This window comes from Panthera tigris, chromosome X (genome assembly GCF_018350195.1).
Source record: "Panthera tigris isolate Pti1 chromosome X, P.tigris_Pti1_mat1.1, whole genome shotgun sequence".
Taxonomy (NCBI): Eukaryota; Metazoa; Chordata; class Mammalia; order Carnivora; family Felidae; genus Panthera; species Panthera tigris.
In genome coordinates, this window is record NC_056677.1 from 90,844,349 (window position 1) to 90,857,239 (window position 12,891).

At 44.5% G+C, this 12,891-nt stretch overlaps 1 protein-coding gene across 1 annotated transcript in view; it reads right to left on the reverse strand.

The window, feature by feature from the left end:
* DCX (doublecortin) overlaps nt 1-12,891 on the reverse strand; it is a 105,425-nt gene that overhangs the window by 28,319 nt on the left and 64,215 nt on the right. The window contains exon 3 of the mRNA XM_042974583.1: nt 1,958-2,060. Within this exon, the coding sequence (XP_042830517.1) occupies nt 1,958-2,060 (103 nt within the window). The remainder of the gene's footprint in view (nt 1-1,957; nt 2,061-12,891) is intronic.

Here is a 12,891-nt window from a genome sequence, read left to right on the forward strand (position 1 = left end):
GAGTTGAAGAGCAGGTTGGGCGGGTTATTAAATAGTCAACTCGATCATTTGTGGACAACACAGAAGAGCACCTGTTGACCTAATTAATTAATTTCCTTGGAGAAGAGATTGACAGCCGAGAGGCTGCAGCCACACAGATGAAACATTCGTGAGTAATCTAAAGGAGAAAGGAGGAGCTACCATTTATTGTTCATTGCATGCCATGTATTATAATAGGCATATTAGGGATGTCATGCCATTTTATAAATAAGCACTCCTAACTACCACCGCCACCACCACTATCTTGCATTTATAGAACTCTTTCTTTTTTTAAAAAAAAATATTTATTCATTTTTGAGAGAAAGAGCATGAGCAGGGGAGGGGCAGAGAGAAAGGGAGACAGAGGATCCAAAGCAGGCTCCGCACTGACAAGCAGCGAGCCCGATACGGGGACTCGAACTCATGAACCGTGAGATCGTGACCTGAGCCGAAGTCAGACGCTCAACCGACTGAGCCACCCAGGCACCCCTTTTTTATTTTCAATGCACGTTATCATAAAACCCTATGCCGGCTTAATGAATATAAAGGAGCCAGCAGTGACTGTCACTCAGAGCTTACAGAAAGCTCTTGGGTGTATCGGGGAGTCTGCCAAATGTTTCTGCTACTTGCCTCAACCTCAGTCCGACACGTGTGGGGCACTTTTTCCATGCAGATCACTCAGCAGCCCTACTGTGGTAATTCTGGGCACGGATTGTGCTAATGCGTTAAGAGAATTATCATACTCACGTTGCTGACGAGACCGCAAAGAATATAAGCCTCTTGCTTAGGACCACAAAGCAAGAAACGAGCAGAGCGAGGGCTAGCAACCAAGTCTCCTAAGTCCCAGTCTAGTGCTCTTTCCGCTATGGATTTTCCAACCTAGTGCTGTGATGGTCAAAGTGGAACCACACAGCTAGGTAGAGGGCAGTCTTTTCTTTGGACACTCTCTGGTCACTTCCTACTTAAAGATCTATCAATTACCCAGAAAAAATTAAGGGATCTTTTCTGACAAACTGAGTGGTTTTTTGGAAATTGAGTTAAGCAGAAAGCTCATTTTTGTTTGTTCTACATCTTGTTTTGGTTGATGGACTTTAGTGATCACTGTCCAGAGCTGGAGATGCAGAAGGTATAGGAAGTTGCATATGGCCCGGGGTTTGTTTAGCTATTTTATGGTCATTTGTCTCTTCTCAAAGTGAACACAGCAGAAATGCCACCTCTTTCAGGGTCTTCACTTGAGCTGTTTGTAAAGTCTACAATACAACCGGGTTTGTTTTTCTCACCCCTCATAATTGGGAAATATGTTTTGAATGTGTCTTCCCATCAGGATCATTTCCTAACCCTGTTGCTGTATGAGATAATCCGCCATTAACTTACACATGGAGCTTGGACTCAAGCAAAGGGAGGTGGGCAGATGTTCACCTCCTTCCTGAGATTAACAACCTCTGGAATCTTGAGTCACAGAGCAGGGGGAATGAGGCAGCAAGCCAGAAAGAGGGAAGAGGGGAAAGATTTGACACTAAGAACACAGTGGAAAATCTTTCTAAAATGGAACCATCAACATGAGCCAAGTAGCTGGAGGATGTTGACTACAAAAAAAAGTATACATATAATATCCAAGTTCTGACTCCAAATTTTCCTTCCCATAGTCTGAGTCTGATTGCACCCGTCATCCCATGTGACACAATATGTGGTTCGAGAAATCTGGTCACTTTTGGGGCAGGTAGTGAGTTTTATTGAGTTTGGAGGCTGAGAATCTGGGACATCTAATCAACCTTTCACTTAGTGACTCATGTATCCAAATATACAGGAGAAAGACTGACAGTATTTGCCCTCGAAGTTCCATGCATGGATGTTCTCTGGTCCATATGAACCCATGGAAATCCTAAGGGTTAGAAGGAGGGAAGATAAGAGAGCAATCATATCCAGTGGTTGTGCGTACCATTTTCATCCAGAGAAAAGTCATCCTGAGCATAGCGAAATTTTTCAGGACCACAGGCAATAAACACATCGTCATCACCAAAGAAATCATGGAGACAGGTTACCTATGGAGAAAGCAGAGACATTGGATGGACATGTGATTATCTTGTGACAGTAAACATCATATCATGCTGGCAGGGGAAAAAAGCTTCAGGTCTGGGCCATCATCTTTAGCCCTCAGGGATCTCCATTTTTCAAGCCACCAGGCTCATAGTCTGCATCACAGCCCCTGGTGAGTAAAGATATACCAAATGCCATTGCCTTTCCATGTTTCATGTTTCATGTTTCCATTGCATTAAGAATAACTTCAAGACCATGTGGACATGATCCCTTTTAATAAAAGTTCACAAGCAGGGGCAGCTGGGTGGCCCAGTTGGTTAAGCGTCTGACTCTTGGTTCTGACTCAGGTCATGATCTCACAGTTCGTGTGTTCAAGTCCCATGCTTGGGATTCTTTCTCTCTGCCCCTTCCCTGCTTGGGTGCTCTCTCTCTCAAAATAAATAACGAAACTTAAAAAAATAGGTTGACAAGCAGATGGCCCTGCAAATGTTACCTTTTCTCAGAGGCTCAAAGACAGAGTGCTCCTAGCCCGACTCTGGGGCCAAAGGTGTAAGCCAAGGCAGATGAGAAAGGTCGTCTACAGCCTGAAGTAGATAGACTCTATGGCTGACCAAGATGTGGAAGCTCTTCTCGTCAACCTCATGAGTTTTGAAAGAAGGGCACCAGTTCTCAACTGATTTCCACCCATGAAAATTGGACTTTTGCTAAAAATGGACCAAGAACATGGAAGTGACCCAGAATACCATTCCTCCCTCAAGAACAAGAAGGGGAAAACTGTCCTGACCACTTAAAATTTAATCAAGAGCAATGAGTCCCCATAGGCTTGAGGCTCTGCTGGTAAAGCCATGTTCCCAGGATCCTTCCCACCCTCTAGTGCCCTATGCATTGCTGTTTCTCCACAACAGAGAGATAGTCTCCCCAACCCTTTTCTGCGCAAAGAAATGAGGGTCCCTGGGAAAGTATGTTGCTCACTATAGTCTCCTCACTTCTCAGCTTCCTAATTACATCTGATAATTAGTCCAGCACACGAGGGAAATCCCAGGAGAAACCATAGAGTCAAAACATTCTTATCCCAATCCTTAGCTTGAAAGTGTTCAAAGCTTCTAATTGTTCTAAGCTACCCATTCAAGCTGCCAGCGATGGCTTTTCAAAAGCACAGTGCTCACAAAGTAATAACAGCTTGCTGGGTGCAGAGAGCAATATTTCACATTTGAAAAAAATGTGCACATTAATACCATCACCCACACCAACCCAGGTTCTATTCAGTCCTCATCTGCCTAGCCAAGATGATTGCAAGATTTACACAAAGTGAGAGATGCTTCAAGATTATCCCCATTGCATCAGCCTCCCAATCATCCAGGAGATGCCAAGATAAGGGAAGACTTGGAAGACTGCCAGGTTTGCTCCTATAAGCCTTTTCCCAGCCGTGGGTCCTGACCTCATCAAATAGGCCAACATCCTACAGCCCACTTGTCCCTCACCCATTCATTCCACACTCATGTAATGACAACTAGAGCTACCCCTAAATTGAATGTTTATTCTGTGACAGGCACCCTGCTAAGTACTTCCGAATCTTTCCTCTCATTTTACCCTCACAACAGATCCTAGAGGTCAATATTATTGTCATCGCTGTCTCACAGATGAGAAAACTGAGGCCCAGAGACAATAAGTAAATTACTTAGGTGGAAAGTGATGAAGCCAAACGAACACAGATCTATCGGACTCCAAAGCCTGTCCTTTTGGCCACTCAGCAATACAAAACTCATGCACAGTTCAGGCACTGGGGAAACAAGGATGTTTAAGACACGGTTCACGACTCCATGGAGCTCACAACCTGACGTCCCGGACCTTGGCTCGATAAAACCTGGAGCCCCTAACTTTGATACATTGTGTGTCTTTGAATTGTTTATCCCCTGGCACCTCCTTGACCCTGAAGATCTCTGCCATGCCCTCATGTTCGATGCTGGCCCTGACCCTGACTTTAGTTTTGCTTATGAGTTAAGGAAGCCTCATCCTTGGGTGCCCCTCCACTAGTGGCCTCTAGGGTGTAGCACTTTGTTTCAAGACCTGCCTGTGTTCTCATGAGTGCTCACCTGCTCCTTCCCTTTCAAGCACTAGTTTCCCGAATGTAACAGGCAAGTTTATCCCTCTCTCTGCATGTCCCCATGGTTTGTGGTAGAGTGCTTACCGTAGAGTGAGAATTCAGCAAGGCTCTTTTTGTCTCAACCAAATGCAAAGAAAATAAGAAGGAGGCTTTGTAAGTTTACACAAACGCAGAAAAGTAGGAACAAAAAGGAAATTAATCTTGGCAAACAACAAGAACTAGCATTCAAAGGTTTTGAAAGGTAACACAAATACACAAATTTAGGAACAAGAAAGGAGCGATGATTGTGCATTCAGAAGTTCTTCTTTGCATAAATATGCTAATTAGTTGGAAAACTTAGATGAAATGAATGATTTTAAAGGAAAATGTAAATAATGAGGTTGGCTCAAAAAGAAATCGAAAACCCCAACCAACTACTGGCCATGAAAATAATTTAGTAAACACTTCAAACATCAACCCTTCCCCAAAAGGCACCAGAGCATTCATTTTGGAGGTGCTGGTGGAAATTGCTTCCCAAGAAGAAAAACCAAAAGCTCAAAAGCAGTCATTGCAGTGACACGCCATGATACCCTATTGTAGGACAACAAAGCCCTCACAGATTGCTCTGGGGGTTGCTGTTACAATGACCCACCCTCCTCCAACCCCAAGCCTTTTTGCCCCCACCCAGGCTTTGGGAAAAGCCTTTGGATAACCCCTCCTTCGGGGAGCTTCTGAGAAAGGCAAAGCCCCCCTATGCTTCTGACAAACTCACAATGGTGTGGCTGGCTTCAAAAACATTCATTTTGCAATCCAGCTGTTCAGCATCAGGTTTCTTGTGTGATCCCTCCCCACATTTTACTGGCTCCCAAATGTAGACAAGTTCACATTGTGCATGTGAATACCCAGCTTTCCCAAATGCCTTGGATACTGAGACACAACAGCCCTCCCTGCCTTTGTTACAGAGTTGGGAAAATAGAAAGCTCTCTGTCTTAAATATGAGGAACCCAAAGCACAGAGAGTCAAAGTGGCCCAAAGATACACAGATGGCTCATGGCAGAGTTGAGGCCAGCACTCAGGTGTCCTGATTCAATTCCGGACAGAGCAATTCAGTTGCCTGAGAGAGCATGTTTTCGTAAAGCCCTGACGTCAAAGGCTCGTATACAACCTAAATAGGAGAGTCCGCATGTGTCCTAATCAATGCTCGATATCCATCAGAACATTTTACTAGACTGAGAAAAGAAAACATGTATATGGATCATACTTTGAATCTACAGACAAGAAAATTCCTATTCACTACTGTAACTGGCAATGGAGAATGTCGTGGAAATGGAGGACAAGGAGAAGGAGGGGAGGAGGAGAAAAAGAAGAAAAAGGGAGAAGGAAAAGAAGAAGGAGCAGGAGAAGAATGGAGCTCTCTTCCCAAATGAAGCTCACTTCCCAAATGAAACTCAGCTCACACCTGCTTTTGCAAATTCCATGGAGGTAACGTGACAGAAAGTCCACCTTAGCCTACGTTGCAAATGTAGAATTTTGCAACTTGGATTTTTTAGATAACATTTCAGTCATGAGGTGGCATCAGAAGTGGTAAAAATAATAATCATTATGATACCACTTACAGCATCCCCAGAGATCAAGGGTCCTGCTGACATCAGCTTTTGTGTGAGTCACACTCGGGCCTTTAAGTCAGGGACGAGAGCACAAGATCATAATGCCTGTCTTTGTAATTAATGAACTGCCCGCACAAAATCAATAAAATCAACTCATATTAACATTGAACCATTAACTCACTGTTCTTCCTTTAAAAAAAAAAAAAACAGCAGATATATTAGCTGCGAATGGCAAATTCACTCCGTGGCTTGATTTAAGCTTAATTAGATTCTCCACATGTTACAGATGCTGGCAGTTAGTTCTTGTAGAGTAGACTCTACATTTCATGATCTAATTGTGCAGAGAGAAATGTTATCTCAGAAGCAAGGTCTTGTATATGTATGAGACTCGCTTTCAACATGCAAAATATTTTCACTGAAAGTTCAACTCCACTAATATTCATTCATGAAGCACTTAACTATGGCAAAGGGACTCTGTGAGAGATATAGTCGGTCACAATGAAAGGCTCCTGCTTTCAGAATTGCCAGCATAATAAGCGAGTCAGAACTACACACATAATTGGAATACGAGGCAGACTGTTGTTAGCACTGTTACAGAGACACAAAGAGCCGGGGAACACAGAAGACAAAGAGAACAATTCTAATCACGAGAAGTGGGAAGACTTCATAGAGAAGGTGACAAAGGTGAAGCCCACAAAGAATCTGGGTCTTGAGGGATGTGTGGGATATAGGTTGATGGAGATAGACGTAAAGGGGATTCCAGGTAACTGCACAAATAAAGGCAGGAACATGTCTTTTCCTCTTTTTTTTATATTTATTTATTTTGAGAGGGAGAGAAAGTAAGCACCAGCAGGGGAGGGGCAGAGAGAGAGAGGGGGTGAGAGAATCCCAAGCAGGCTCCATGCTGTCAGCACGGAGCCTGACACAGGGCTCCATCCCATGAACTGCAAGATCATGACCTGAGCCAAAATCGAGTCAGACACCCAACTGACTGAGCCACCCAGGCGCCCCGGAACACGTCTTTTCTTAAGAGTCCTAGAAAGAAAGAACTGCATCTCATCAACTACAGTCACAGAGATTCTAAGCACAATTGCCTGGATCCACCCACCGGCCTTGCAGTTGCCTCCTAGTGAGATGCAGGGTGAAGAGAAGGGCAGAGAGTGTCTATGGGAAGAGGAGTGGCTCCAGTGGTGAAGAAGGGGGAATCTTGTGGCAACGAACACAACCCACACTGATTTCCCAGTCTTGCCAACACTGTATCCAGCCCATCGAGAGTGGCTGGCAAGCTTTGCAAAATGAGTTAATGAGAGATTCAGTAAGCCTTACGGATGCGGCTTCTTCTAAAAGTTACCGCCGTTCTTATTCTGGAACATTTCCTGCCGGCAGCCCTGGTTGGGCTCCAGAGGCTGGCACAGGGTTGGCTTGGTGAGCTGAGACAATGCTTCTGAGACAACCCTGGCTTGCTTGCTTATCAACTTTGTTTTCCCGTACTTATCCTGAAGTCTTACTTGTGGCTTCTCATGACAACATTCTTGCCTGGGTAAACAGCTCCTTGGTTCTACAGTACCTCTCCTGGCACATGCATCACATGTTCAAGGTCTTGAACTTCCCTAAAATCTCTGGTGACAAAATAGCAATGCCACTTGCGTTTGTAAAATATTTTCACTGTTTTCAAAGTACCTCCACATCTATAGGGTCTTATGTTCTCTTCCACACCCCCAGTTCTCCAACCAGGTTTCCATCCCCCTCACTCGACCAAGGCTGCACTTGTCAAGGTCAACAATGACTTTCATCTTGTCAAATCCCCCTGTCATTTCTCCGGATTCATCTTACTCAACTGCCTAGCCAACACCGGACATAAGCTGAGCAAGTCCTCCTCCTTAAACACTTGTCCCTCTTCACTTCTGGAATCCCATAGCCTGCTGGATTTTCTCCTCCCTCAACCCCCTTTGCTAGATTCTCTTTTTCTTCCAGACCACTCCGTTTTTGAAAGCCCCAGTGCTCAATTCTCAGATCTCCTCTCTTCTTCATTTCCGTTTTATGTACTAGGTGATCATAGGCAGCCCCGAGGCTTTACATACTGTCTATACACTGATAACTCACACAGAAACAAACATCCCTAAGCCCTTCTTATCACTGAACTCTAGACTCATATATTCAACTGCCTGCTTGATAGCTCCATGTGGTTATCTGATGGGCATCCCAAATTTAAATGTCTAAGATTAAACTGTTATTTCTCCCTCCCCTCCAAATGGTTCCACAATTCCCCTAGTTGCCCAAACCAGAAACTTATGACTCATTTGTTACTAGAAGTCACATTTTCCCTTCTCTGTTGTCACTGTTCTACATCAAGAACTAGGATAGTAGCCTCATAACCAGTCTGTTGGTCGCACACGCCCACCGCCCCCTACACATACACTTGTACTGCTCTCCATACCGTGGTCACGGCTGTACTTTACCATTTTGTTTTAAATCAACTTGTTTATTTTGAGAGAGAGAGAACGTGTGCACACGTTTGAGCAGGGGAGGAGCAGAGAGAGAGGGAGAGAGAGAATCCCAAGCAGGCTCTGCACTGTCAGCGTAGAGCCCAAGGCGGGGCTCAAACTCCCAAACCGTGAGATCATGACCTGAGCCAAAATCAAGAGTCGGGCGTTTAACTGACTGAGCCACCCAGGTGCCCCAGTACTTTGCAATTCTAATAAGGCAGTTCACTCCTCTGCTTAAAACCCTTCAGCCTGCCCACCATAGATAGAATAAACTCCAATTTTTTTTTTTATCTTAGCTCCACAGTATCCAATCTTTTATGCTACACATGCTAGCTGGCTCCAGTCAGACTCTGCCTTCTTTCTGCCACTCAAACACATCAAGACCTTTCCTGCTTCAGGGCCTTCAAGCTTGCAGTTCCCTCTACCTAGAGGATAGAATACCTTCCCAGATATTCACAGGGCTAGCTGCCCCTTCACAATCAAATCTAAACCATCACATAAATTTAAGTCTGTGCGGCCCTCAAATTACATGCCATTGTTGCTTAGAATCGTAGTTCTTTTAGGGGTGCCTGGGTGGCTCACTCGGTTGAGCATCCGCATCTTGACTTCGGCTCAGGTCATGATCTCACGGTTCATGAGACTGAGCCCTGCATCAGGCTCCGCACTGACAGCCTGCTTAGGATTCTCTCTCTCCCTCTCTTGCCCTGCCCCCTCCCCTGCTCGCTCTCTCTCTCAAAATAAATAAACGTTAAAAAAGAATCTCGGTTCTCTTATTTCACCCTACAAATTAGTAATTATTATTTTAATCACATTATACAGTTAATATTGTTTAGATTTACCTACATATCTACCAGTACTATTTGCCTACCATTCCTTGTTACACCTTAGATCTTTCTCCCGGGGTCGTTTTAAAATTTGACACCTGTTATGGGGCGTTTGGGTGGCTCAGTCCATTACATGTCCAACTTCGGCTCAGGTCGTGATCTCATGGTTGGTGAGTTCGAGCCCCTCATTGGGCTCTCTGCTGTCGGCATAGAGCCAGCTTCATATCCTCTGTCTCACTCTCTCTCTGCCCCTCTCCCATGGGCTCTCTCTCTCAAAAATAAATGAATAAAACCAGGCACCGTTAGACCTTCCCACTCTCTTTTGTGTCTCAACCTCACCTTTATATTTTATATCTTCTTATCTCTCGGTGCCCCATTCTGGAAAAAAAAAAATTTTTTTTTCTATCTTCTTATCTCTCAGTGCTCCATTCTGGAAAAAAAAAATCTCCAGATCTGCTGATCACTCTTTATTCAGATGTGTTTCATTTGCTGTTTAGTCCACTCATTGAATTCTATTTCATTTCCCCCACATTTGCCTGGTCATAACTGATAATTGCTTTTGCTTATCCCATTTTGATTACATGTTTTGTTTCTTTAGACAAGCCATCTGGAGTTGTTTTATGTCCTGTATCTGATTAATTCTAGTGTCTGAAATCCTTGGAAATCCAAATCTGTTGTTTGTGCTAACTCTCCCTTGTGGCGGCTTATTTTCTTGTATGTTTGATATATATAAATATTGTGAGCTCCTATTCGATTGAGCTAATTCTTGGGGAATCCTGCATGGTCTAGGTTGGGGATCTTTTCCTCCCCAAAAGGCGTGGATTTGCTTCTGCCTTGTGCCGGGAGGCATTAACAATGTGGGGCTACCTTTACTCAGCTGTGCTTTCCCTTGTGACAGGAGTATAAATTTGAACTCCAGACCTGTGTTAGAACACGCTTTGCCCTGCAAATTCTCAGGGGAATGTTTGCAGTAGCAGCAGCCGGGGCAGCGGTAAGACTATGTTCCTGTTTATTCTGTTTCCCCCCCGGGAGTCATGACAGAAACAAACAAGTTTCCAGGTAAGTTTTCTGGTGTGTCTGCTTTTTAGGGTCTTGGCCTAATGTGGAGACTGCAGCTTCCGGTGTCTCGCTTTTCCAGGACCTTGTGTGCCCTTGCATTTCTGTTAATATCCCAAGTGCTGGGCTCCAGTTATGGGGCTTTGCCTCCAGGGAAGCCCATGCTTTTCCTTACTGCCTGCTGGTTCTTTGTCTCTTTCCTGCTTTTCCTTTCTGCAAACTTACAAAAGCATTTAAAAATGTTTGTCTGGGGCGCCTGGGTGGCTCATTCAGTAAAGCTTCTGACTTCGGCTAGGGTCATGATCTCAGGGTTCAAGGGTTCGAGCCCTGCGTCGGGCTCTGTGCTGACAGCTGGGAGCCTGCAGCCTGCTTCCGATTCTGTGTGTGTGTCTCTCTCTCTTTGCCTCTCCCCTGCTCCCTCTGTCTCTCTCTCTCTCAAAAATAAACATTAAAAATACATACACACATACATACATAAAATGTCTGCTGTGGTTTCCTCAAAAAGCTAAACATAGATTTGCCATATAATTGGGTTCCTGGACCCACTTTTGATGTGTGGTGGTGAGGGTAGACATGGGGTTCCTCCACCTCCCCAATAAGCAGTGCTCTGACATTTGCAGAATGTCTTACAATTCAACTCAGTTCTGAAACTATTAGGAGATAAGGTCAGATTCCACAGTTAAGGGTTCAGTCCTAAAATATCCTCGCTCCCCACACCAGATGCCAGTCACAAACCCAGGGTGTTGTGTTACCTGTGCTTCTTATGCTATAAATCACAGGTTACACTTTTCCAAATCTGGGGAGATAGGGCAGACTTGCTTCGGGTCCTTTAATGCTGGAGGATAAGCCGGGGGACCCTTTGGCCCTCCTAACCTTTGGTAGTGCTGTATTAAAACCTTTGTTTTAACCCTATAAATGTCGTTTTACTCATCCTACTTTTTAAAAAATGTTTTATTTTTGAGAGAGAGAAAGAGAAAGAGAAAGCATGAATGGGGGAAGGGCAGGGAGAAAGAGAGAGAGACAGAGGATCCAAAGGGAGCTTTGCTCTGCTCTGACAGCAGACAGCTGGATGGGGGGGCTTGAACTCACAAACCACGAGATCATGACCTGAGCTGAGGTTGGACGCTTAATCGACTGAGCCACCCAGGCTCCCCTCATCCCACTTTTAAATAGCCATCTAAAGATTTCCACCCTGCAGGACGAACCCTATGACTCTTTCTTTTCTGTTTTTTCTCCCATTGATATTTGCCTTATTTCCCTTATATCTCAGGACAGCACTCCCCCCCTTATTCACAAGGGATACACTCAAAGACCTTTCCAGTGGATGCCTGAAGCCGTGGGTGGTGCGAAGCCCTATATATACTATATTCTTCCTATGCATACCTGGTATATAGTTTAATTTATAAATTAGGCACAGTAAGAAATTAACCACCATAGTTAATAATAAAATAAAACAATTATAATAAGATACTGTAATAAAAGCTATATAAATGTGGTCTCCCTCAAAATATCTTATGGTACCCCACTCACCCTTCCTCTGTTTGCAGTGATGTGAGATGATAACATGCCTACAGGATAAGATGAAGTGAGGTCATAGGCATTGTGATGTAGCATTAGGTAACTACTGACCTTCTCATGATTCATCAGAAGGAGATGATCTGCTTCCAGGCTGTGGATAACTGAAACCACGGCTGAGGGGGGACTACTGTAACCGTTTCAGAATTTTCACCTTGTTGAGAAGAGTCCCTTGACTCTCCCCTCGGCCTCTCCCCATTCCCTTGTTAATTAATCTAAAAGTTTCAATTAGTATCCGTTAAGATCCCCAAAGGGGGGGGCTGAGATAACCAATCTGTTAAGACTTCCCAGATTGTTTTTTGGTTTTGCAGCAATATGGGGTGCCCAAGTGAAAGGGGTCCCCTTATCTACAGACTTTGCCGTGACCTGGGTCATGGGCATATTCAGTGGGTGAATATCCTGATCATCATAAACCAGACCTACATGGGCATATACACAAAGTATATCAGCTGTTTCATCTGGGGTATTCTACTTGGCATTCATAGAGGGAGACAGTCCCCCTTCTTAGAGTAAACAGGCCTTACAGTGGCTTTTATCCAGTCCACCAGGCTTAGGAATAACCTCTTGTGTGTCTGGATCACACATAGCCACTCTCATTCTCATAATCCATTTCAATAAAAGTTCCTCAGGAAGCTGATGGTACTGATCCACAAAGCAAAACATCTCCTTTACACTACACTCCCTGGGTTTCAGTAGTTTCCTGGTTTGGCCCTTCCCCCTGTTGACTACCTTCTTGGCGACCAGAGGTCTTAAAGGGACTTTCTGTTGCCCTTGCACAGTTTTTACCTTGCGTGGGCTGGGGCAGCTTTGAAGCTGGTGGCCTAAGCTCAGACCCACTGAAATGGGTGTTTGGTCTAACATCAAGGTCTGACACACTATTCTCTTTTACTTTTATCTATTACAGATAACAATAACCAAGGGACTGAATATCTTTGCCTCTCTCTTATTAGTTTGCACTTCCTTATGCATGTGGTGAACCAACGCCCAGGAGTTGGAAACACCGCTAGATTCTACTAGCAACTTTTTACCTCCAGGAAAAGCTCTAGTAAAAGCTGTGCTGCAGTCCCATATACCCTGGATGACCATGTGGCCACCCAGGAATTAAAATTCCATCGTCCCCCACCTTTTCAACCTCTCTCTTCCCAAACCATATGTTTCCATGAGCCACGGCCCCTTCCAGCAAATCCCACTTCGCTGACACCAAC